The 27,062-nt window shown below is 43.6% G+C and overlaps 1 protein-coding gene and 1 long non-coding RNA gene across 4 annotated transcripts in view; one reads left to right on the top strand and one right to left on the bottom strand.

The window, feature by feature from the left end:
* FBXW7 (F-box and WD repeat domain containing 7) overlaps window positions 1-2,398 on the top strand; it is a 190,397-nt gene extending 187,999 nt beyond the window's left edge. For both annotated transcript variants that reach the window (XM_075090932.1, XM_075090933.1), the window contains one exon: window positions 343-2,398. In XM_075090932.1, coding sequence (XP_074947033.1) covers window positions 343-611 — 269 coding nt within the window. In that variant the 3' untranslated portion in view covers window positions 612-2,398. The remainder of the gene's footprint in view (window positions 1-342) is intronic.
* Window positions 1,593-27,062, bottom strand: part of LOC142056333 (uncharacterized) — a 141,897-nt gene continuing 116,427 nt past the window's right edge. The window contains exons 1-2 of one of the 2 annotated variants that reach the window (XR_012660292.1): window positions 7,269-7,571; window positions 1,593-3,273 (exon numbers count right to left, since the gene is read on the bottom strand). This is a non-coding gene — a long non-coding RNA (uncharacterized LOC142056333). Of the gene's footprint in view, window positions 3,274-7,268; window positions 7,572-27,062 lie in introns of those variants that run through there. The other variant, XR_012660293.1, reaches the window with a different exon arrangement.

The raw sequence follows: 27,062 nt of genomic DNA, 5'->3' as shown, positions 1-27,062 counted from the left end.
ACACTTCAAAGGGACTTGGAGACAAACGCTCACAGCGGTCACCTCCTTCCAGGTGGTTACATTCCTTTTCCTGAATGTCCAAGTGCTCGCTTGCCCTACCGTTTATATACAACAAAACGGGATCACGGTAACAAAGAAGGAAATATTGGGGGATTTTTCTGTTCCTGCATTCACCTTCTGAGAGCACAGCAAGGCTTCTGTACCTTTTGATGCACAAAAACCAAGTTAACGCATTTAGGCAGAAGAGGCTGTATGCAAATAGCTAGGTGTGTATTTCACATGCGGCGCTGTCTGACGTTGCTTTCTCATTACAAATAAAAACGCTTTGGTTTACCCTTACAGGTCCCAACAAGCATCAGAGTGCTGTGACCTGTTTACAGTTCAACAAGAACTTTGTAATTACCAGTTCAGATGATGGGACTGTAAAACTTTGGGACTTGAAAACGGGTGAATTTATCCGAAATCTAGTCACATTGGAGAGCGGGGGAAGCGGAGGCGTCGTGTGGCGGATCAGAGCTTCTAACACAAAGCTAGTGTGTGCGGTTGGGAGCCGCAACGGGACTGAGGAAACAAAGCTGCTGGTGTTGGACTTTGACGTGGATATGAAGTGAAGGGCAGAAAGATGAATTTGTCCAAACGTGTAGACGATGTTCTCCTTTCCCTCCCCCTGAAAAAAAAAGAAAAAAGAAAAAGGAAAAAAAATCCCTTGTCCTTGGTGGTGCAGGATGTTGGCTTGGGGCAACAGATCCTAAAGACCTACAGACTACGAAGGAGACGACAAAGGTGACAAACTGTAACTGACAAGAGAGGCATTTGCTGTCTCGTCACATAAAAAGGCTACACTTTTGACCGGGGCAGCTTTGCAAAAATACGACTTTCGAAATGAAACCAGGTGCAGTTATTTCCTTACTTTCCTCCCGTGCTCCTTGAGCAAGTTGGAGGTGAAAAAAATAAATTGTTACAGTTCTTGTTAACAGGTTATTTTACCACAAAGCTCTTGAAAGAAGCTGCACAGGTGAGCCTGCTCGTGCGCCCCTGGGTCCCGGCAGCCCCTCCGAGCAACGCGCTCTCCCTTAGCCCCGCTCTGAGCGGGGGGTTGGACCGGACGACCTCCAGCGGTCCCTTCCAACCTCCACGAGCAGTCACTGGTTGACTTTCAAAAACTAGAGAGCATCTGCAATGAAAAATAACAAAAAAAAAAACCACCACAAAAACAAACAAAAGCAAGGAGTCCATTCCTGGTGTGGAAAAGCTAAAATATTACTGTGAATTGTTTTGTACAGTTTTATCAGAGCTTTTTCTTTTTTTTTTCCTTTTATTCCTCTCTTTTTTTTTGCCAACCATTGCCAATGTCAATCACAGTATTAGCCTCTGTTTAATCTATTTACTGTTGCTTCCATCTACACTCTTCAACGCAAAAGTTGCTCTGAGGTGGCAAGTTGTCCTGGGTTTTGAGAGTCCTCTGATGGATTTAATTCGCAATGCTGGTGCTAGAAGTAGGTCTTCAATTACGGGATTGTTGTCCCACCCCTGTACTGTATTCCCAGTGGCCAAACTTATTTATGCTGCTAAATGAAAGAAAGAAAAGCAAATTATTTTTTTTTATTTTTTTTTCTGCTGTGACGTTTTAGTCCCAGACTGAATTCCAAATTTGCTCTAGTTTGGTTACAGAAAAAAGACTTTTTGCCACTGAAACTTCAGCCAACTGTGCCTCTAAGAGGCTGAGAGTGGAAGAGTTTCAGACAATTACGAGTGAAGTTTGCCTGCAAATAAAGAATTGAGTGTGTGTGCAAAGCTTATTTTCTTTTTTCTGGGCAAAAATTAAAACACATTCCTTAGAACAAAGCTATTGCAGCCTGTTCTGTGGGGAAATTTTTCTTTGTGAGGGCTGTGGTGAATGGAATGAACATACATTAAAAAAAAAAACTGACAAAATTTTTTAAAAATATTATAAAATACAAAAATTAAAATAAAGTTGCTGGTCAGTCTTAGTGTTTTACAGTATTTGAGAAAAAAAAAACAACTGTTACAGTTATTGCTGGGAGGAACTGACAGAGCAAAAACGTACGTTTTTGTAAAGATGTCACATGCAAACAAAACAAGAAACGAAAGAGTCAAATGGTTTGCCTCATTCTCCAAGAGCCACAACTCAAGCTGAACTGTGAAAGTGGTTTAACACTGTATCCTAGGCGATCTTTTTTCCTCCTTTTTTTTTGTTTTTGTTTTATTTATAGTCTGATTTAAAACAATCAGATTCCAGTTGGTTAATTTTAGTTATGTAACAACCTGACATGATGGAGGAAAACAACCTTTAAAGGGATTGTGTCTATGGTTTGATTCACTTAGAAATTTTATTTTCTTATAACTTAAGTGCAATAAAATGTGTTTTTTCATGTTAGTATGTCTTTTTTTTTTTTTCTTTTTCTATTTCTCGTTGTTAATTTAATACCATGTAACCTACAAAGGGTAGAGCAGGTCAAGTTGCTCAGCTTAACGGTAGATGCTAAAATACATCGCAGGACTCTTTATGTAACCCTTCCACAAACAGGTGCGCAAGTGTCCTTCAGGTGCCATGTAGGATTTGTCACATGGGCTTCAACAAACGTTGGGGGAAAGCCATTCGCTTCCTATCGCTAAGAACGTGACAGGATCTGACTATGGAGGGAGTTAGCTATAAAAAGCTGCTCAAGTACATAAAACTTCTTCCGATAGCATCTTGTTGCTGTATCTTAAATTCAAACTTGATGCTTATTGTTTATGGATTTCAATCAATTGATTGCAGTCTGACAGAAGAGAATAAATCCATAAGTACAACTAAAATCAAAGTTAGGATTGTAGGAGAGCTTGAAATAAAGCTTCTGAAGAATTAAAAAACAAAACAAAACCAAACCCCAAAAAACCCCCACATCATTCCAGATCAGTCCAACAGCAGTTTTATCAGCGCCCTGAAACCAAGATAAGTCATCAGCTGTCTCAGAAACACCACTTGAGCGTCAGTTTCTGTCTCAAATCTCCTTGACCAAAATCACTGTTTTCTTCTGTGTAAGGCTCTTCTGTCAGGGCACAGCATTTACTTGTTTGTGACAGTTTTGCCTGTAGAAAACTCTCATTAAAGAAAACCAAATCAAAACGTTAGAAGAGAAAAATACATGGATGGAAAAGAAAAATATTTACATACTTACACTTCTAAGACTATGTGCTATTCAAATGTAGTTCCAATCCCCACATTATGCAAAGCAAGCAATGCTGAAGGATCACGCTTCCATCTGGCCTCTAGAGATTAAAAAGCCATACAAAATGACTGAGCAGCTACAAATTGTAAAAATCTGTTCACTGAGTTGGTGTTTAAGGGAAAAAAAAAAATTGCAGCAAGCACTGACAGATAAAAGCTATGATCGTCTTGGTATTTATGTAAAAACAATTAAACGAGCTAATCCTCTCCTAAGATGACAGTGAAAGATTGCCAGGACTCCACATTGTTCTGCTAAGAACGCAGGCCAGGACTCTCAGCCCCTCGATGGCTTTTGAAGGTACGTCAGTCCGGGCTGAACTACTTGGGCGAGGGAACGGAACTAGGAGGGTAAAAATACGAATAGTTAACGCCGGGAACAGAGGAATAGCTTGTACAATTATGTAATTTTCTTCCATGATTTGCAGAAGTTGCAACAACACGTTTTCAAAGAGGAAAGGCGCTGGCCCGACGGTGCAGGAGAACGAGAGATTTCTGAGTAGCGTTGCGCTGGAGGGCAGGAATACAAATCGGGGCAGAAGGGTGAAGTGGCAGAAGATGAAGACTAACAAATCCCAGTCAGTTCAAGCTGTGTTTCAGTACACTTTAGGCAGCCAACATGACCAGGAGCAAAACGTGCTTAACAAGAATTGAGAAGTTTTCTGGTTGATGGTGCAGTTCCAATGCTACCTTGTGTTCAAATTAATGCAGAATAACTTGAACACGTTAAGCAAGCCACATTAATAGCTTCCTTCATCCCAGATTTAGGTTAAAAAAAGATTTATTGGCTGCAAAGTCAAGATACGATAGACTGTCACATTAAATACAAAAACCAACACAGTATGTAAAAATTACTTTTTTAAACGGCTTTTCCCCTTCAGTAAAACAAATTTACGAAGTTAATTGTGTTAGCGCTCTAAAGACTTCTATTTTGTGAAAAGTCCGTTTAGGTTTGTAGGAAATGATGTTGCTTATGGGACAGCTGAACACCATAGCTCAATATGCAGAAATTTGTTAATTTATTTAAGTGACAGCATTTTGAAAATGGGCCCGTAGTGAACACCTCACGTGAGAAACTTCAAGCAGTTTTTCTTTACAGCCCCCTAATTACCCCCTTTATGTTGATGCATTCGCCGTAACACAGTTCAATTAGTATGAAATCTTCAGTTTGGCAGCACATGCTCCAACCGAGACTGTTTAGGAAACGTTTTCATTTTGGGTAATTAGATTTTGATTTTAAGGTGGGTGGAGTGGGTTTTTTTTAAATAAAAAAATTTAAGAATACTAGTATAAGTCTGTAACTGCTTTATTCTCTCAATACATAGGCACTTCTTGAATCTATTGGCTTAGTCATCATAGGCTATGTCAAAATATCTGCAGCTATCCTAGAGAGATAATTGCACTAGTGTTTCTGGCATCTTACACTCTTGTTTTAACGGTGTTTCCCTTTTCCCTTTTTGTTGTAGCCCCAGAAAGCGCTTCCTCATTTTCTCCTGTATCTGAAGCCAAGTCAATAACATTAAAAGATTTTTTTTTTTTTTAAATAGGTTGGGTTTTTTTAGTGGACCTTGATTTTAGCTAACAAGTCAGAACTAGTATTGCCACTTCCTCCGAGAGCCTGTTGCTATGGTCTCCATTTACTTATTCAAGAGATAAGGCCAGACATTTAACAGTTGTGCCTACACCAATTTGTAGTTCAGATCAGCAGCTCTCCCAAGATCGCACAGTGCTACCTCAGAGCCCATAAATGGGATTCCTTCAGGGTGTAACTAAATCTGGAGCAGCTCTCCAGGCACGTGAGCCACTGATGGAGCATGTGGGACCAAACCAGGGCCTCAAAAATACATTCACGTGGACATCAGGTCCTCAGGACCAGCAAATTGGTGCTACAGCTCCGCTCCTATGGCACAGCACTAACTGCTAGTCCGCGTGTAACCTTCCACAAACCCTCCCACAGCACCCCTGGCTCCCGATTCGTAATCAGCAACCAGCTCCCATCCAAAGGGCAACAGCAAAAAAACATAATCCATCTGACACCACTACAGAGTTTTTGCCAGAGAAAAAGGGTTTGGATGCCTTCAACTGCCTGTCAGCATGCTTACGAAGAGGTTCTTCTGACCGGCTTATGGAACCCAGTTTAAAAGAAATACAAATCTCTCGCTATTAGTCTGGCCAAAATTTTCTACCAGCAAGGCAACACCTGAATCATGCAGAAGAAGAAATCATGAAATTCTGTAATTACATAGGCAAAAGCATAAGATTGTAACAATAAAAAAGAAAGTCCTGCCAGTAATTACTTGAGTCACTCTGGCCAAACAACTGTTGATTTCTTAAAGAGTAATATCCAAACATACTGGCCACTGGAGCTTTAATAGAAGTGGGAGTATTATTTTCTTTCCATCTCCTGCCATTTTATCTATAACCTTGATCCCTGGCATTGTGCAGAGATACACATGCTGTGTGATGATGTTCAGTATTTTATGATGATATATGATGTTTATGATTATGCATGATGTGTATGATCTATATGATATACACCAGGTTTTCAAACTTCACCTAAAAATGGCATATACAATTTTTCAAACAGCTCTTCAAGCATCAGTGCAGGTTTATAAATATGACAGATGTTTTACCATAAAAACTGTTCCAGACCCCGTCTGTGATAGCTAGCTAGACAGTCTGACAAACTAGGTGTCACCAAAAAGTCAGCAGCCAGCACAGGCTCTTGCTCCCTGTTCCGATTGCCAACTGGTCCAGCAGCTGTCGGGGTACTTCAGAGAAAAGAAACGGCGCATTGTACTACCACGAGTACACGCTGCCGAGGGGAAATGCTGCAGCGCTCTGTGTGACTGCAGTCGCCTAAGAACCAGTGGCTGTATGCCCAAGTATACTGCGTTGCTCTAGCCCAGATGGGACATGACAGTCCTATAAAATCATAACTTAGCTAGAACAGAATCTCTCCACCAACTAGAAATGGCAGAAATCATTAACCACAGAGGTTGCCACTCAAGAGCTTGGTGGCACAGAAGAATCCAGCTGTGTTTCTAAATTACAACTGTCCAGGACAACTGAGACTTGGCCAAAGGCATCCTCCAGCTCTCCTTTGTCCTCACCTCTGCCTTGCTTAGATCCTACTTCAACTACCTGATTATAGAATCATAAAGGTTGGAAAAGACCTCTAAGATTGTCAAGTCCAACTGTCAACCCAACACCCCCATGCCTCCTAAACCATGCCCTCAAGTGCTGTGTCTACAGGTCTTCTAAATACCTCCAGGGATGGTGACTCCACCACCTCTCTGGGCAGCCTGTTCCCTGCTCACAAGCTGATTTTCTCCAACCCGGTGTGGTAGCAATAGTTTTGGGGAAAGATAAGCTGAGCTATTTGTTTTCTGCATCTCTGTGCTGCTGGAATCTACACTGTACTTTTTGTCACTTTCTGCACGGGGACAGCACAGCCCAAAGACTAACACTGAATGCTCCAAGGTAGTACACGAAGATGAGAGGGCATAGTTCAGCCCAGAGGGAGAGATTTACCATCAGTGCTGCTAAAATTACTTCCACCCTGAGTCTAGACTGAAAATCATATTCTAGACCTGGTGCAATTAGGTAAGTTTCAAGTTGATTTCAACTTCTTATTTTTTCAGACGCAAAGCTTTTAGTGCCATAAACCTCATCTGGCCTGGGTTTCTTCATGCCTGCAGAACAGGCACATCCTAAGAAGCTTCGCAGTTTAAGCGGGATCAAGAATCTTCTTGCCTGGAAGCTAGGAGAGGTCATGGTCTACAGACAGCAAAAAACATGGAAGGCCTATCAGAAATTACCTATGAAATTCAGAGAAAGGCAGGTGCAATGAATTTGGGGCTTTTTCTGTCCAAGAGATCATAATTGTAAGTCCTACAATGGCTAGTGTGGAGTATTTCATCATCCTCATCAACAAAGTGCAGGAGTAAGCTTTCTTTATGAAGCCTTTAGACTGGCTGCCCTGTAATGGCAGATACGACCAACCACATTAGCTCTGACTTGCATGAACTTCTCTTACCTAGGGCAGGTCGTTTGATGGGAAGATGAATGAAATGCCCCCAGATCTCCTGTCTGGCTCCTCACGTCAGGCGGCCAGATGTCTGAGATGCAGGTTTCGCAGGGTGCTTACAGTGCGCTATTCGAGAGTGCTTTGTTCTTTTAATTTAAAACAGGAAACATGGAACGTAGAAGATCCAAAAACTTCAAAGGCACTTTCCATTGCCAAAGGAGTTGCATTTCAGCTCAAGTTCATTCTCTAGATTAAATATTCAAATCTGGCAGTGTGGGAAGATGCTCACACCTTCGAAAGGACTGACAATTTCTAAGGGATAGAGGGATTCAGATTAGTTGGCTGTAAATACCAGTGCGCTAAACTGAGCAGTACAACTATTCCTAAATGAGTTTTATTTTGAGCTCCTCTGTTTGTAATGAGTTTCTAATAATACCACAGCTTTGCAGATACACAAACAATAGAAAACATGCTTCCTTTACCTTGATATACAGAAGATCCAAGTACTACATTCCCCTCGCCAACTGCCATTTGCTTTTAAGTTTCCTGATGTATTTCATTGCCAATTTTAAATTTTCACATTATAGTTTGGAAAAAGGAGGAGCTCGAAAGCTGCAGACTAGACAGGGCTCCAAAAATGTGCCTTCAGACAGTTTGCGGCTACTTGTCTGCTTAGGTGTTCCTCCTGTCAATTGAGAATTGACAGGAGTGAACGTTTCATTTAACTAGCATACACGTTTTCCCAAAACAACAAAACAAGTTTTTATAGAAACACGTTATGTTGTCCCCAGGGGAAGGGTTTCTTGATTTTTTTTTCTGTTGGTGTTTCTGTTGGCTATTTAGCACATGCATTTGGCATGCGCTGGGTACTGTCTTTACCATTCTGCTGGCTACTGCTATGCTTCAAATACCCCATTTCATCCAAAACAACACAGTAGCACAACGTTCCTTGTGCCCACCCTTTAGTCTCACACATGTTTTTACATTTTAAAACCAGGTAACCGATCCGTCTGGATTCACCTCTTCACAGGCAGTCATTTACCAGCAGAACCAGCTCTTGCGTCCTCACCGTTTATCACTGTTGGCCATATGGCAGAATAGGGACAACCCAGGGCAGAGGAGCAATAAGATGGAGGAATGCTCTACGTGAGACACCACTGATGTGGCCATCTGTTAGTATAACTACAAGGGACATGGCTCCACTAAGTCCACAGGTCTCCAATTTGAGTTGAAAAATTCAAGATTACAGCCTATATTTTAAAAGGCTCAAACTACATATTCATTTCACATCTTGAAACGCTTCTGGGTTTACATATTTTAAAAAAGACTTGACGACTACATAATCTTTCTGGTTTTCTCTATTTGCTTCCCTCATTTTCTCTTTTCTTTGACACTCGCACTTCAGTTTCCTTATGTTTCGCTTCCTCCTTTGTCCTGTTCCCTATGTTTTTCTCTTCATGTTTTACCATTCATGTCCCTGTTTTTCACATTTGTTTGTCTTCATCATCTTTCCCCATTTGCGGACTTCTCCTCTGCTTAAAACTGTCACAGCCGGCTTCTCTCTCTTCCTTCACTCCAAGATCTAAGCTGGCGAGCTAGAGTCTTTTTCACACCATTCTATAGATATAAAATATACAGGAGATATATAAGACAGATGAGAAGCAAACACAGAGCACTCAGAAAAATTCATTTGTCTACTTCAACATGAAAGATCTAATGTTTGTTTATCCACAGTCCACAAATGACTCAAATGGTCCAACAAGCAATAGGATCAAGCCCTCTAAGCACCTATCACCAATTTCACAAACAACTGAGCAACAAGCATCCAGTGTTCTCTCTTCTGCTTTCTGCCACAAGATAGTATTTTCTTTAAGAATCATGTGTCTTCTCACTCCTTAGGAAATCTCGTGTGTAAAGGCAAGTTTGAAAATATTCTTCTTCATGAAACATGGGTGATACATGGTTTTCCAAATCCGTGCAGAATTTGGAAGTTACTTCTGGTGCCAAGCCTCTAGACAGATTCACCTCTGGACAGAAACCATCATCCCAACAGCTGCCTGTTTCATAAAGCTCTGTATAAATAAGAATTGGAGGCTGTAAATGAACCTATATTCCAAAATCAACAACAGCGGCTGATATTCCTTCCAGTTCTACCAACACAGCGCAGCTGGGATAGCACGGTCTGTCAGGGTATGTTAGGAATTATATATATACCACGTCTAAAACAATCTAGTGCACGCTGCTCGCTAATTCTTAATAGGCAGTGACAGCGTACGCAATAAAAGCTCCAGAGCCAGCGGATAATGTGACTGCATACTGGGTGTACTGCCCGGGCGCTGGTGAAAATCAACTGTTCTAGTGACACAATATATCCAATTGAAAAAAGCCAGGGACATCCAGCACTTCTCTGAGACTTGGCTTCTGCATAGTGTTAAACCAGCATAACTTAATTCAAAAAGATAAGCAGTTATTAAGGACACAAACTGTGTCTAAAGGAACAAAGCCACAGAAAAGACATCCTCATGTTTGCAGAACAAAAAGCGGTAAAAACAAACAAACAAAACCCACACAACAACCTCAAAACTCAAACCCAAATCCCTGTATCTTTTATCTCCCTGTTTTGTTTCAGCTTAATGACACTGTTGACAATTGCAGGTAACCTCCTGTCCTTGCAAATGCATTCCCACCCATAGAAAGCCCAAGCTCTATATATACTGTACTCCCAGACTGTGTGGCTGCATTTACCCAGTGAGAAAGATAAATAGGATTTGCCTCACAGTTTTGTTTTTATTTTTGCTCGTTCTATTCAAGCATTTTGCTCTTGCTTGGTGTTTTACAAACAGAGCAGAACAGCAACTACTGTACTTCCCCATGGCTTGAACAAAGCTGACAATAGATGAGTGTTGCTCCTTACCCTTTCCAGGCTGAAGGATCATTGAATCAGGGGAAATAAGTCAGAATTAGATAGAGGTTCAAAGTCCAAAAAACAGGACACGTGACTAGCATTGTGTCCTGAATGCCTGAGGTAAAGAAGCCTTCTCCGCTGACTGCCAGACTAATACCCAGTACACCTAGCAGGAGCCACCACGTGGTGTACAAAGGCAGTTAAACCTGACAGTAAAGGGAGCAGAAGCTCTTCCATAGCCATAAGGAGTGCACCAGAGGGGGGCGGGGGAGGGGAAAAGGGTCTAATACCACCATATTCTGATTTGCTCTTGGAAAATCCACACAATACCCCCATTATGCAACCTGATTTATCAGACAGCACAAGGCAGACAAAATCGTTCTGACAGGAAGACAAGAGTTCCTTTCATCTTCGACTCGCCAAACAAATCATGATCTCTAATTAATACCTGGATCCAGCTATCTGTGCACACAAACTAAAGCTAGAATTTTCTGCATCACAGAAACGCCCTCTTCCCATACATCTGGCTACAACAAGCACACGCAGACCCGCCTCCAGCCATCGACCCTTCCCTCCAGGCTGGCCACAGCCACCGCACAGCCAATGGACCCGCGATAAAAGGATCTCTCCTCCTCTCTCTCCCCCTCCATGGCTGTTCTCTAAAAATTCAGAATATTGCCCATAAAGATTATTCTTCCTATTACTTTGTCTTTTGTTAAAAGCAATACAGGTGAGACAAAAGATGGTGCTTCACAGGGCTGAGAATGGAAGAATTGTTCTTTTAGCTGTGTGATAAACAAGAAGTTATGTCAGTCATAAAATAAATGAAGTGACAGTAATAATACCTCACAATAAGCTAAAATTTACCTTGCCTATGTTTTAGGACACTTCCCGTGTACCTAGGTAAGAGGTACAGACACAACTGACTGTGCAGTTTGTGTGGTATTTTTCCTTTCCAGGAGGGATGGCTATTTCAACCTGCTCTTCTTACAAGATTTAGAAAACGTACTTTCAGTGTAACCCTGTCTCTCTCTCTGCCAGCTCCGGGTGTAAATTTTGCATTACTCTTGGAAAGCAACATGCATTTTTGAGAGCCGCTCCCATTCAGAAGCCTGGTGTGAGATGCGGCACGTCTTCCGAGATCTGTGTTTGGTAGAGGGAGCATCTCCCTGCCTCAGTTTCCATCTCACATCATCTTAGTCATTTTCCAGCATCCACCCAATCTGCATTAAACAGTGAGCAATTGAGAGTTCAAGCAAATGATATGGAGGAATGGATAATTAGCCCCTAGGAATGCATCCAGCGACAGCTATACTCCATGAAGGTTAGAGGCCTGATTCCTCCTCATTTAAATCTGATATTGAAGGAATTTATAGAGCTTTATCCAAGCCACTAATTTGCAATTTTACTGCAAACAATTTACAATCAAATGAAGTGAAAGCTAGAAGCAAAGAGTACATTAATGACTTAATTTCCCTTTTGCATTTCTCTTCATTTTATCTTCCAGTGAAGACCAATCCTAAGAAATTGGATAATTGGCCAGTAAATAAATACAAACTTTTTTCTTTTCATTATTACTGCATTAAAGCTGAATTGCTGGTATGAACTACAGCGTTGTCTTCTGCTGAGAACAGTCCTCTATCACCAACCTCCAGCAAGAGGAAGCGGGAAAACATCGCTATTTCTGACTGAAAATTCATGTTCTAACAAAGCCGTACAAAAAGTATCACAGTATTTGAATACAAAATTTAGTGTTCTGCTCTAGTAATATGCAATTTGTAAATTATACAGCCATGTGCACTATAAAAGGTTACTTAAAAATATGGTAACTATTCTGTCAAACAGGAAGCATGAATGTCAAAGCAGCTTTTTTAACACTCCACTTCATCTATACTAGGAGAGATCTGGGTGCAGCTAAATCAGTGAATTATTCTTTTCTTAGGTTTAGAGGCAGTCTAAAGGCATTGGTCAAGCACCGAACCTCAGTCTAGGCGAAGGACCTAGGACAGGCTGTTGTTTCACAGGACAGACAGGTCAGTCTGAGGTTTGCTCCTAGGACAGACACCTTGCTGCCCTCTGAAACAGGCTCTAGTGCTGAGCTGACCTGCTGAGACAGTTGGAGAGCTCACAGTTTTATAAATAGTTCATTTTCTGGAGGTTTAGTGAGCTGAGCTGCCTCAGGGGGGTCAGTTAGCTACCAACACACAGGAAGCAAGTGGCCAGGAGCAAGGCAGGTCTGCTTCTCCCAGTGGCAGAGAGCTGCTAAAACCTCAGAAGACACTGAGTCGGGCTAGTATATCTCAAAAGCTGTTGGGGAAAGTGGGGGTGCTGCACTCAACTCTTCTATCCCACATCTCCCATCTCACCTATTCTCATGCTTACCTGACAACCAGACCCCATTCAGATGCTTAAATCCCTTTGGCAGCAGTGAGCCGTCACATCAGCTCAGGAGCTCAGACCACATCTTCTGACAAGCTTAACCATGTGAGCAAACATCACCATAACACAGGACCAGACTGAACTGTATTCTTAAAGAAGTGATATGAAATTTTACCCTAACTTAAACGCTTATGGCTAGAAATAGCACAAACTCTGAACACCACGCTACATGCTGCTGTTAGACAAAGAAAGAAATCTTCTGAAGGAAATTAAATGGCTGGAGAGACTTTCTATGCTCAAGACACCTTAGCCTGCACATCCTCAACACAACCTCTGCAGAGAAGAGGACTCAAGCACCTCTACAGCAAACTTTCAGACTCAACTCTCTGCCCAGTCCTGTTCATTTGCACAATGCCACATGGGAAAGCAGAGGTCTGCTGCAGGAGCAGAAATCCCATGCGCTGCTGACAAGGTGTTCAAAGTCTGGGATGGAACCTGCTGCTTTTGCCTCCAGGTATACCTGCACCATGTTTGTTCATCATGAGCCCAAAAAGAAATGCACAGGAAGAACCTGCAGTTACAGAGCTTGATCCCAGCATGGAGGAACAAGTCTGAGTCCTTCTTAAGATGTGAAACTGCAAGATGCTGAGATACATAATTAGGCAGAAAGCTGGGCTTGGCCCAACTTGGCTGACTGAAGTAAATCAATATACCATCAAGGAGAGTAATGCGGCAAGGTAAAGAGAAGTTTTGTTTGCAGAACACACTCTCTCCAATGGTTTGAAAATGAAATGCTTTCTTCGTCTAACTAAGGAAACACAGCACAAAGCATTCCTCTGAACCAGAAGTGTATGATGGAAACCCAAGGTGCAATAAGCGCTTTCCTGTAAGTGTCCTCCTAGACTGACAAAAGAAGCAGCAAGAACCTGTACAGCTGAATCAAGCATCAGTACCCACAAAGAAAACAGCTTTGGCCCAGGTCTTGCTGGGCTGAGAAAAAGAAGGAAGAACTGAATTCGGATAACTTGAGCAGGATGTTAAATATTACACCAGTGAACAAAGAACAGACATAAATCCTAACATCGAAATACCTGTCAAATAGGTCAAATTATCTTCAGGTCTGAATCATAGAACGGTTTGGGTTGGAAGGGACCTTTAAAGATCATCTAGTACAACCCCCCCTGCCATGGGAAGGGACATCTTACACTAGGACAGGTTGCTCAACACCCTGTCCATCCTGACCTTGAACACATCCGATGAAGGTCCATCCACAACTTCTCTGGGCAACTTGTTCCAGTGTCTCACCACCCTCATTGTAAAAAAATGCCTTCCTTATGTCCGATCTAAACCTACTGTCTTTCAGTTTCAAACTCTTGCCCCTTGTCCTGTCACTACAGGCCTTGGAAAAAGTCTCTTTTCATCTTTCTTATAAGTCCCCTTTATATATCTTCACTAACAATCTCACTGGAAAAAGCTATAAGGAATAGGCTAAGGAAATGCAGACTGGGAAAATACGCTGAATGCCTAAGATAAAAGGCAAACACCACACTGGGACTTCAGAAAAGAGCAATGTCAACTAGAGATAAAAAGAAGATACATCTTGAAAACGTAAGGAAATATATCAGATAGAAATTAAGAAAATTGACTTATTCCTCTGTTGCCTCGTATTCTGCAGGATCATTCACCCTTGTACAAAAAGAGCAAAGTGAACATAAGTTTCAATAAGGCTAGCAGCGCCTGTACAATTACAGAGGGCTGTATGAAGTGCATGCCCTTGAGCTGAGGCCTATGCCCTCCTAAGGACTAGTACTTGGGGGACACAGCGATGCTGATCATTTGCTCTCACCACAGAATACTTGCAAAGACAGGGAGTGAAATGCAGCTGCAGTTTTAAATCAGCCTTGGCACTCTGCTACCCACGTTGGAGCTGCTTCACAGTGGTGCAGCCTTCCAGCACAAGGCAGGGGAGCTGAAAGATGCCAACTGCCAGTGGCCCTAGGGCTCATCACAGCAGTCACAGGCTACCATAGGTTTTCCTCAGGTGCAGAGATTACCCACATACTCTTCTCTTCCCGCCTTCCCTTCCTTGCAATCACCTTTGGATGTACAGCCATTAACCTAAAAGCTTTCCACTACCCAATAAGTGTTTTAATAATTTCTCTATGCTAATGTGTCTTAAGAGTTTAAATTAGCTAACTTGCATTTTGGCACCAAAGCAGGGCAAAAAACTTTCAGAAATGACCTGCAAAAGGTACTTGTGAAACACAAATTTGCTAACTGCTTTGGCAACAAATTACCAAATGAGAGATTAGGCTGTACAGGCAGAGGCGTAAGTAGAAGATGTACATATACATACAAGGAAAGGATCATTTTATGACTATGCATTTGGTGCCAATCATCTTAAAGTAGGAAAACAATACACGGATGCACAGGACAGGCATCCAAAGACCTCAAAAGACCTAAAATGAAGAGGACATAGAAACAGCTTACATAAAATACTTGAAATACAAATATTTGAAGATGTGAAGCTAGGACTTTTGTGGGTGAAAATAAAGAGAAAGATATAAGCATAACAGGAAGAAATTAAGAAAAATCAGACCATTGGGATAAAGATGCTTCATAGTAAAATTTAATAGGCAGTGGAATGGCTTCCCAATGCAAGCAGCTGAAGTTTGAAAAACCTTGGTTTTAAAAGTGCATCAGAAAAAATACCAGAATAGCAATTTAGATTTGAAACTTGGAAAACATTTAAGGCTGCAAATCATTGAAATAGAAGTGCACATGCTTTTCAAGTCCTCACAAGGAAGTATCACAGAAAATATGCCATGAGATAAATACAGGTCTAAAGCTTTTCCCACTTGCAGTATGCAACTCTCTTTCCTTCCCCCACCAAGCCAATATTGACTATTTCTACCATGCAGCAAAGTGGGACATGTTCTAGTGACGTGCAATTACTCTTTGGAACACAAACAGTACTTCTGACATGCTGCTGTAATCTCAACGGTGGCCTCTAATGGAAGTTGTCTGCTTATTCCCGTTTCTATTGGGATGGCAGCCTACAACACAACTCCACTGTCAGTCTGGCCTAGACTGTTCCCCTGAGACCCCAGAACCAGTCCGCGTGTTGAAAAAGTCATTTTAAGAAATATAGAAACGTAAGTACTTTATCCCTACTTGACTCCATGCCAAGTGAGTCACACAAAAACCTCAGGACGTTTCACTGCTAAATATTATGTAACAGCTACTTTTCTCATTTTAAATCCTCAACTGTTAAAAAAACAAACAAAACCCTCCTGATAATTAGAAAATCTTCACTCTCATAGTCCAGAAGCTGCCACAACATTACAAGATTTCTCAGTTTCTTTATCTTCTCTCCTACAAACGCAAAATTTTTGATCTTCACACAAACTTGGTTTCTTTTCTCCTTGTTTCTTATGTAATGGTGCAGTCAGACCTGTTCCCTTCTGAACCACTATTCTATGTCATTAAGAACAGCTCTCTGCTGTTGTAAGCACCAACATCCTTTAATCCCTTCATTAATTTAAATATATTCTAAAAGGCACTTAGCTCTCTACTGGGACTCCAAAACAACCGCTCTATTAGAAGAGTCCTATACAAGCTTCACTTTCTACGTGCAAAGCAACTGTTCCACTCATTCCCTGGAAACATCAATACTGGTGGATGTTTCTGCTGGGAGGCAAAAATACTGACCTTCTCTAGCTCAGCAGGAAGACCAAGGGCTGCAAAAGGAAGAGCCCATCTTTCATGACTCATTTTTGGAAGAGATCTCACAGGTCTCGTGACATCGAAGTCTCTAAGTGCCTGTACAAAAGGCTGAACACATTTATTTTTTTTAATGGAAGCCTGAAAAGGTTTCTGGAAAGTAAAGAAGTGTCACTTACAGAATATAGCCAAAAGTTCTCAGCCAAAGATCTCTAAAGGCTTTAAAGAAATACTAGTATCATTATCCTCATTTTAGAGATGGAAAAGTGAAAACATAACGTAATGCCAATGTCAGGGTCATCAATTCAACTCAGATTTCCTGGGACTGTTCATTGAGACACAAATCCATTCTTCCTCCAAATTTATTTAACATGTAATGAAACAGATTGCAGAGAACTTGGCCTTGTTCTGAAAACATAAAAATTCTTATAACATTGGTTTCGTCTGTACAAAAATCAAGATTATATGCACTGCTCTCCTTATTTTCTGTTTAGTTTTGACCAAAGAGTGGTTAGAGAGAAAAGTGAACTTAGCAAAATGACGCACATTACCTAAGGCTTGCACAATATAATCATACTTTAAATTCTAGGGTGAAATTTCTGACCTAACTGAAGCTCATACTGATTTCAGCAGGGCAAGGTTTTCACCCCATAATGTGTGGTAAAAGGGAAGAAAGATAACTTTGTAAATGCACTTTAAAGAAGTATTACATTCAAAGGAGAGAAGAGTTAAGTCAATGGTGTATTTCATGTAAACTCAGTGAGCTCATTTCCCAGATGAGCCAGATATCTGCTGAGCTTGCCTTAAAGGGCAAAAAGCAAAGATGGCTTCACCTCCTAAATGTTGCCTGGGGCACAGCTAGGATGATTTACCTTAAGACAGTTTAAATGCTCTTGGCTTTTTCTGACTGAAGATCACATCTCCTGACAGCCAAAGATAGTGAGGCGCTGAAGTTAGGTCAGAACCTGGCCCCAAGACTCCAGAATAAAATAAAAAGGCACATCACAAACAGCTGAAAAGAACATCAGCCTTCATTCAAATAATTACACGGAAGCATAAGTAAAAAGTGTCAGTCTGATATAAGCAATGAGAACAACCTTGTAGGGGAGACAAGTTTTCAAGAAAAGTCTTCAAGAACTTGTGGAAGACAAAGAGATACTTAAAGACTGGCATGAGGCAGATACACACAAGAGAAAAAGGAGAACAGAAAGAATTATATTCCAGTGCACCTACCTGTAATTGCTGACAAGAATAGAGAAAAAAAAGATTCAGTCAACAGACATGGAGAAAATAGCAAGGTGATGTGCTGGTTTTGGCTGAGAAGGGGTTAATTCTCCTCACTGTGGGGGTCAGCTACCTTTCCAGCTTCCCGCGCTCTGCCGCGTGGCGGAGGGGGGGCTGGGAGGGGCAGGGCCATGGTGGGGGCGGCTGACCCCGACTGGCCAATGGCAGGTTCATTCCATACCACGTGACACCATGACCAGTATATTGAGGGGGGGGCAGTGGCAGCGCGGCGCCGGGTGGTGAGCGGCTGCGGCGCGTGCGGTTTGTTTCGGCGGTTCGTTCCCCCTCCCCCCTCCCCCCGGGCTTTGTGCCTCTCGTTGTTCTCCTTTACATTGCATTTCTACTGTTGTTTCTTTTAATTTTAATTATTAAACTGTTCTTACCCCAACCCACGAGCGTTACCCTTCTGATTCTCTTCCCCCATCTACCGGTGGGGGAGTGAGCGAGCGGCTGTGTGGGGCTGAGCTGCCGCTAAACCACGACGGTCATTTTGGCGCCCAACGCGGGGCTCAAGGGTTGGAGATAACAACAGCTGCTGGTCACAGCACCATGTTGTCCTTTTTGCAGTTGGTGTTAAAAATCGGTGTTGGTTTGTTGAGTCTGCTGTGTTCTGCTGTGATTAGTAATGTTTTGCCTACAAGATTTGTTATACAAACACTCGTTTTCAGCTTTATCTGGTATTTGGGGTTTTTGCTGAAACCGTTACTGTACTTCGGATACCACCTTGTTGAGGCAATTAGCAATTATACCTCCTCCTCTGCGAGATTTTATATGGAGGAAATACAGAATAATACCTTTGCAACTTTGTTCTATGATGTCTGTGCCTTTGTTACAACAACGTTTTTGTATCTTGAACATCCTTGGGTAGTTAAGGTGCACTTATTGTTAGTTTTTTGGGCATGTTGTTTTGGTTTTGACTAAGCAACTTAAGAATATCACCCAGAAATCTGCCCCGAGGCTTGATAGTTACGAGTGGCAGGGCATGTGGGATAGCATGGGCAAATACCTAGGGCAGTGGGCACCCCCAGTGTTTTGGAGTTTCACCCCCGAACAAGTGCAGAATCCTAAAAAACTAGTAGAATATTTGGAGAAAGTATGTTGTTACGCTGGGGACTCCAGAGAGACACAGATAACTGCAACATGCTGGGGTCTGGCCCATGCATACCGAGCCCTGCTCAACAGTATTCAGTGCCCCCAGGGGGAAGAGAATGTCTCTGGATTGAAATGCAAAGTGACTGGCACTGTAGACAATCCAGCCCTGACAACAGGCACTGCAGCCACTCAAACCCCCACAACAAGTACCGGAGCTAGCTCAGAAAATAAACCCGTACCAGTATCAGTTGCCCCCATACACAAGACGAAATATTGGAAGCGGACATCGACTCGTTTAGAACGGGATGATGAAGAACCAGGGCTATCGCGGGGAGAGGAGGGAGAAGTAATAAATGAAATAGAGACCACCCGATCCCTGTCCTTAAGCGAGTTGCGAGATATGCGAAAAGATTATAGCCGTCGTTCAGGTGAGCACATTGCCACCTGGCTGCTCCGATGCTGGGATAATGGGGCCAGTAGCCTGGAACTAGAGGGAAAAGAAGCCAAACAATTGGGATCCCTTTCTGGGGAAGGGGGCGTTGACAAAGCAATTGGAAAAAAACCACAAGCCCTCAGCCTCTGGAGGCGACTCCTGTCTGGAGTGAAGGAAAGGTATCCCTTTAAAGATGATGTTACATATCGCCCAGGAAAATGGACAACTATGGAGAAAGGCATCCAGTATCTAAGGGAATTAGCTGTGTTTGAGGTGATTTATGGTGACCTGGACGATCAACGGTCCTCCAAAGATCCAGATGAAGCCGAGTGCACACGACCCATGTGGCGGAAGTTTGTACGGAGCGCACCATCTTCGCATGCAAACTCATTGGCAGTGATGTCCTGGAAAGATGACGAGACACCAACGGTGGCAGAGGTGATAGATAGACTCCGGGATTACGACACAAATATCTCTTCCTCGCTTGTCTCTGCTGTGGAGAAACTATCCCAAGAGGTCCAGCAACTCAAAGAAGATCTGTCCTACTCCCCACCTCGACAGAGCAGTGTCTCAGCTGTTAGGAATAAGCGTCCTTTGGCTCAAAGAAGGGGATACACACCACGGGCCACCCTATGGTTCTACCTGCGTGACCACGGAGAGGACATGATGAGGTGGGATGGCAAGCCTACTTCGACCCTACAGGCACGAGTACATGAACTGCAAGGAAGAACAGTCACTCAGGGAGGCTCTTCCAAGAAAGCTGCTGCTCCAGTTTCCAGCGAGCAAGTCCCCAGACAGAGGAGTAGAAGCGCAGATTTTATTTCTAAGTGTAATAGAGGGACTCCTGATTCACATTTACAGGAAGTGAGTTGTGACTGCCATGATCAGGACTAGAGGGGCCCTGCCTCCAGCCGGGTGGAGGAAAGGGATAACCGGACTTACTGGACTGTGTGGATCCGATGGCCTGGCACGTCCGACCCACAGGAGTATAAAGCTTTAGTGGACACAGGCGCACAGTGCACCTTAATGCCATCAAACTATATAGGGGCAGAACCCATCAGCATTGCTGGAGTGACAGGGGGATCCCAAGAGCTAACTGTATTGGAGGCCGAAGTGAGCCTAACTGGCAATGAGTGGCAGAAGCACCCCATTGTGACTGGCCCAGAGGCTCCGTGCATCCTTGGCATAGACTACCTCAGGAGAGGGTATTTCAAGGACCCAAAAGGTTACAAGTGGGCTTTTGGTGTAGCTGCCTTGGAGACGGAGGAAACTGAACAGCTGTCTACCTTGCCCGGTCTCTCAAAGGACTCTTCTGTGGTGGGGTTGCTGAAGGTCAAAGAACAACAGGTGCCAATCGCCACCACAACAGTGCACCGGCGGCAATATCGCACCAACAGAGACTCTCTGATCCCCATCCATAAACTCATTCACCAACTGAGGAGCCAAGGAGTCATCAGTAAGACCCACTCACCCTTTAACAGTCCCATATGGCCAGTCCGGAAGTCTAATGGAGAGTGGAGACTAACAGTAGACTACCGTGGCCTGAATGAAGTCACTCCACCGTTGAGTGCTGCTGTGCCAGACATGCTAGAACTTCAATACGAACTGGACTCAAAGGCGGCCAAGTGGTATGCCACAATTGATATTGCTAATGCATTCTTCTCAATCCCTCTGGCAGCAGAGTGCAGGCCACAGTTTGCTTTCACATGGAGGGGCGTCCAGTACACCTGGAATCGACTGCCCCAGGGGTGGAAACACAGTCCTACCATTTGCCATGGACTGATTCAGACTGTACTGGAACAGGGAGAAGCTCCAGAACACCTTCAATACATTGATGACATCATTGTGTGGGGCAACACAGCAGAAGAAGTTTTTGAGAAAGGAGAGAAAATAGTCCAAATCCTTCTGAAAGCTGGTTTTGCCATAAAACAAAGTAAGGTGAAGGGACCTGCACAAGAAATCCAGTTCTTAGGAATCAAATGGCAAGATGGTCGTCATCAGATTCCAATGGATGTGATCAACAAAATAGCAGCCATGTCTCCACCAACTAGCAAAAAGGAAACACAAGCTTTCTTGGGCGTTGTGGGTTTTTGGAGAATGCATATTCCAAATCACAGTCTGATCGTAAGCCCTCTCTATCAAGTGACCCGGAAAAAGAATGATTTCAAATGGGGCCCTGAGCAACGACAAGCCTTTGAACAGATTAAATGAGAAATAGTCCATGCAGTAGCCCTTGGGCCAGTCCGGGCAGGACAAGATGTAAAAAATGTGCTCTACACTGCAGCCGGGGAGAATGGCCCTACCTGGAGCCTCTGGCAGAAAGCACCTGGGGAGACCCGGGGTCGACCCCTAGGGTTTTGGAGTCGGGGATACAGAGGGTCTGAAGCTTGCTATACTCCAACTGAAAAAGAGATATTGGCAGCATATGAAGGGGTTCGAGCTGCTTCAGAAGTGGTTGGTACTGAGGCACAGTTGCTCCTGGCACCCCGACTGCCAGTGCTGGGCTGGATGTTCAAAGGAAACATCCCCTCTACACACCATGCAACTGATGCTACGTGGAGTAAATGGGTTGCACTGATCACCCAGCGGGCTCGAGTAGGAAACCCCAGTCGCCCAGGAATCTTGGAAGTGATTATGGACTGGCCAGAAGGCAAAGATTTTGGATTATCACCAGAGGAGAAGGTGACACGTGCTGAAGAAGCCCCACTGTATAACACACTGCCAGAAGATGAGAAGCAATATGCCCTGTTCACTGATGGGTCCTGTCGCCTTGTGGGAAAGCACCGGAGATGGAAGGCTGCTGTATGGAGTCCTACACGACAAGTAGCAGAAACTGCTGAAGGAGAAGGTGAATCGAGCCAGTTTGCAGAGGTAAAGGCCATCCAGCTGGCCTTAGACATCGCTGAACGGGAAAAGTGGCCAGTGCTCTATCTCTATACTGACTCCTGGATGGTGGCAAATGCCTTGTGGGGCTGGCTGCAGCAATGGAAGCAAAGCAACTGGCAGCGCAGAGGCAAACCCATCTGGGCTGCCACATTGTGGCAAGATATTGCTGCCCGGGTAGAGAAACTGGTTGTAAAGGTACGGCATGTGGATGCTCATGTCCCCAAGAGTCGGGCCACTGAAGAACATCGAAACAACCATCAGGTAGATCAGGCTGCCAAGATTGAAGTGGCTGAGGTGGATCTGGACTGGCAGCATAAGGGTGAACTATTTCTAGCTCGGTGGGCCCATGACACCTCAGGCCATCAAGGGCGAGATGCAACATACAGGTGGGCTCGTGATCAAGGGGTGGACTTGACCATGGATATTATTGCACAGGTTATCCACGAATGTGACACATGCGCTGCAATCAAGCAAGCGAAGCGGGTAAAGCCTCTGTGGTATGGGGGACGATGGCTGAAATATAAATATGGGGAGGCCTGGCAAATTGACTATATCACACTCCCACAGACCCGCCAAGGCAAGCGCCATGTGCTTACAATGGTAGAAACAATGACTAGCTGGCTGGAAACATATCCTGTCCCCCACGCCACTGCCCGGAACACTATCCTGGGTCTTGAGAAACAAGTCCTGTGGCGACATGGCACCCCAGAGAGAATTGAGTCAGACAACGGGACTCATTTCCGAAATAGCCTCATAGACACCTGGGCCAAAGAGCACGGCATTGAGTGGGTGTATCACATCCCCTATCACGCACCAGCCTCTGGGAAAATTGAACGGTACAATGGACTGTTAAAAACTACACTGAGAGCAATGGGGGGTGGAACATTCAAGCACTGGGATACACATTTAGCAAAAGCCACGTGGTTAGTCAACACGAGGGGATCTGCCAACCGAGCTGGCCCTGCCCAGTCAGAAATCCTACATACTGTGGAAGGGGATAGGGTCCCTGTAGTGCACACAAAAAGTATGCTGGGCAAAACAGTCTGGGTTCTTCCTGCCTCCGGCAAAGGCAAACCCATTCGTGGGATTGTTTTTGCTCGAGGACCTGGGTGCACTTGGTGGGTGATGCGGGAGGATGGAGAAATCCGATGTGTGCCTCAGGGGGATTTGATTTTGGGTGAAAACAGTCAATGAACTGAATGGCACAATGTGAACTGCTATATAATACTGTGTGTCACCTCTGTGTTGTATCAATGATATCAGAGTACGAGCCTCCCAACCCATGGAAGATCAACTATGAAACAAGCCGTGCAGCAGTGATGGAACGATGACTGACTCGGTATGCAGCAACCCAACGCCACACACCATCTCTCCCACCCGGAAAGACTGATACAACAGATGGAGCCCAGAGTCATGGACTGGGTGAACTCAATGGACATTTTAATGGACATTTTACAGGGAAGGTCCATGAACTAAGGGAATGATGTCTGTGTATTATGTTAAAGGATGGGAAGGGGAGGGGTGGTGGTTGGTACGGTTGTATTGCATCATATGGGACCTGGGCATGGTGTAAATGGTATGGAATAAGGGGTGGAGAATGTGCTGGTTTTGGCTGAGAAGGGGTTAATTCTCCTCACTGTGGGGTCGGCTACCTTTCTAGCTTCCCGCGCTCTGCCGCGTGGCAGGGGGGGGCTGGGAGGGGCAGGGCCATGGTGGGGACGGCTGACCCCGACTGGCCAATGGCAGGTTCATTCCATACCATGTGACACCATGACCAATATATTGAGGGGGGGCAGTGGCAGCGCGGAGGCGGCGCGGCGTCGGGTCGGCGGGCGGCGAGCGTCTGCGGCGCGTGCGGTTTGTTTCGGCGGTTCGTTCCCCCTCTCCCCTCCCTTCCCCCCTCCCCCGGGGCTTTGTGCCTCTCGTTGTTCTCCTTTACATTGCATTTCTACTGTTGTTTCTTTTAATTTTAATTATTAAACTGTTCTTATCCCAACCCACGAGCGTTACCCTTCTGATTCTCTTCCCCCATCTACCGGTGGGGGAGTGAGCGAGCGGCTGTGTGGGGCTGAGCTGCCGCTAAACCACGACAGGTGATCAGTAGCAGTCAACACAAATGACATCAATCCAAATTCCTACGACATTACTAAAAAACCTACCAAAGATGCCCTAACCTACTTCATGCAACACTTTCACAGTGAACCAAAGGGAATATGAGTAACACAAAGAAGGCACATTCCTAGTTGAAAAAACTGTATTTGAAGGACAGCTACCACCAGCTTGTTGTCTTACTGAGACTCATAGTGTAGTCATTCCATCAATGCCTTGGATGACCATGTAAAGTTGCAAATGGCAAAAACTGCTAGAGAACAGGATTAGAATCCCAAACAATCCTAGGAAAATGGAAAAGTGGTCTGAAATAAATATGATGTGCCTCATTAAAGACAAACGCTAAGTGTTATACTTCAGATCTTATCAGCAAGCTGAAGGTCACGACAATCAACTGCACGAATACTGGATGCAAAATGATGGGACAGGAGACAGAAGAGGACCTGGGGAGTTAAAAATGACTCAGAAATCAAACATCAAACAACTCTCTCGTGCTGATGGAAGAAGAAAATAAACCCCTCAAACACCACAATGCTAATTGCTAACAGACCCTCCTCTGAAGTAGTTTGTTCAGTTTAGGACTCCACATTTCAAAAAGTCCACTGACTGTACACCACTTAGAATTTAGAGGCAAGAAGACACGGATGAGCAATGCCTGGATAGAAGGCCATTTGAGCAAACACTGAAAGAATGAGAGGTGCTCCATCTGAGGAAGAGAGAGACTGAGAAGTCCACTAACATGTATATAACACGTATATGAAATGTTGCTGCAAAGAGGAAGAAGTAAAATGTCCTCCATGTTTAGGGGTATAAGAAACCACCAGTGAATTAAATATGCTGCTTAGGGATATTGCTTATTTCCATAACAGAAATCTCTTTGAAATGGTTAGGTAAACATTGGTAGCAGTGTTTGAGGTACAGCTGAACTGCCCTGGAGATGGGGTTTAATCAGAGGTCCCTATTTTATGTGATTTGTATGACAAACCCTGGTTTTTAGAACACTGCATATGATTCATTCGCTAGCCATATGTGTCATTTACAAATGACTATTTTCAATGTGCTTTCTCTCTTTAGAAAACACAGCAATTTTCTTGACTCTAGTTGCAATATTCCCCCCCTCAGTTTCCATCTACAGAAACATTCACTTTAGAACTTTGCACATCAGACATGCACATTTGAACAGTATGCAGTATTCATGACACTATCCTGGCTGAGTAAGGCATGGAGCCAACAATACTCTAAGAGTGTAGGCAAGGGGGAAACAGGAGGGAGCAGAGTCAGCAGAGCTTGTGGAGGGAGGGGAATGTAGGCTGGGAAGAGAAAAACGAAAGGAAAGGGCTCAGGGCTAGCCAGAACGGTCGAGAGAGTAAAGAATTCCAAAGTTTGGGCAACACTCCAATTTTAAAGAAAAGTGATCTGTCTTATGAAAACACCCCGCTGAGTGTGCTGTTGTGCCTTTCCATGTTTTTTTCTCCTCTTCTCCCCTTCCCCTCTCCAGAAAAACTGGAGTACAGATCCATGTTTATACTTGTTCTGCTTATTGAATAGGATCTTAAAATTCTGTGAGGTGGAGGCGGGACTGATGCTCAGCTGTCAAAGAAACTGGAAAACTGAAATAATTGAACGTGAGCTTCACTGGGAACTGAAGTCAGCGTGGCTTTGTAGGTTTGCACTTTTTGTAATGGGCTGCAAACAGGACCTTGGATGGAAACCAACACTTTGTTTAGAAGTTCTTTCCCAATGGTAGATATCCCATGCCTTTTACTTTCCTAAGCAAATGGTGGCAGAAGACCATGAAAAGATTAAAATTTCCACTCCCTTCTTAGGCACTTGGCAACTCTGCCTCTCAATATACTGCTTCTCATTTAATTACCACTTCAAACAAAATTGCATTATATCCACAGTCAATGCTTTGCTTTCCAACAGGAAGAACAACATTGTAAAGAAGATTTAAAGTGCCTCACTTTAACAGCCGTAGGAAGATAGTACAATTTCCTTAGCAGAAAGGCATAGAAGAAGCAATGGAGGTGCAACAGGTTGGTTAAAATGGGAAGGCAGATGAGTTAGAGAAATTATTAGTAAGGACAGCGAAAGAAGAGCACGTAGAAGTGAAAGGATGTGGATCTTGTCAGCTTTTATGCTGAACATTGAAGGGGTATGATCTAAAACACCCTTCAAACTGATGCTAACATTTTATTCACACTGCCACAACGCTTGAAGTGCAGTTACCAAACTGGAAACACAGAACACAAGGCACTTGCTGTCTTTCGCTATTTTACTTAGTAAGCAGCAGCTACTACCTTATCTGCCTATCATTTTCCCCCTATTGCTTTGCTGTTGCAAGGTCCCACCAATGCTACCATTACTCCAAAGGAACAGAAAGAGCCTTAGGCATCTTCTATCATTTGTACCACTGTATTAGTAAAATCAGTGGAGGTTTATTTGATACATCTAATGCATCAGGAGGCACAAGAGCCTTCTCTGCACTACACCACCTGCCACACTGTTGTTTGTTCTAAAGTACCGAACCAATGTATTATGAGAAGGAGCCATAAAGTCACTTGAGATGAGCAGATACAGAAACTTTTTTCCCAAAGTAAATTTTCTTATACTGAAAAGTGGCAAATTTTGCCTTGATGTAGTAATACATGGATTGAGTTGGGATGGTATTTTTCTGCCTATTTAAATTTGCATCTCTGCAACAGATGGAATAGAATAGTTGTAGCTGTAGGCCAAACTCTCGGAATTACTCTAGTGTAGGCAATAATAATGGTCACAAATGGTAAAATGAAGCAAAAGTTCAAATTTAACTCATCAATACCTTACTCTCCTCCTTGCCACAGAAAATGTGGCAATAACAGCTCCCTGCAGATCCTTTCTGAATGTAGCCAAAGACTCAGCATGGGATTTCCAAAAGTCATCTAAGGGACTTCAGAGCATAGCTGGGCAGGAATTCTCATGTTTCTACTCCACAAACAATACCAACCTTTGG

The sequence above is a fragment of the Phalacrocorax aristotelis genome, chromosome 4 (genome assembly GCF_949628215.1).
Source record: "Phalacrocorax aristotelis chromosome 4, bGulAri2.1, whole genome shotgun sequence".
Taxonomy (NCBI): Eukaryota; Metazoa; Chordata; class Aves; order Suliformes; family Phalacrocoracidae; genus Phalacrocorax; species Phalacrocorax aristotelis.
The sequence above is the reverse complement of the archived record's forward strand: the minus strand, read 5'-3'. Positions and strand labels throughout refer to the sequence as shown.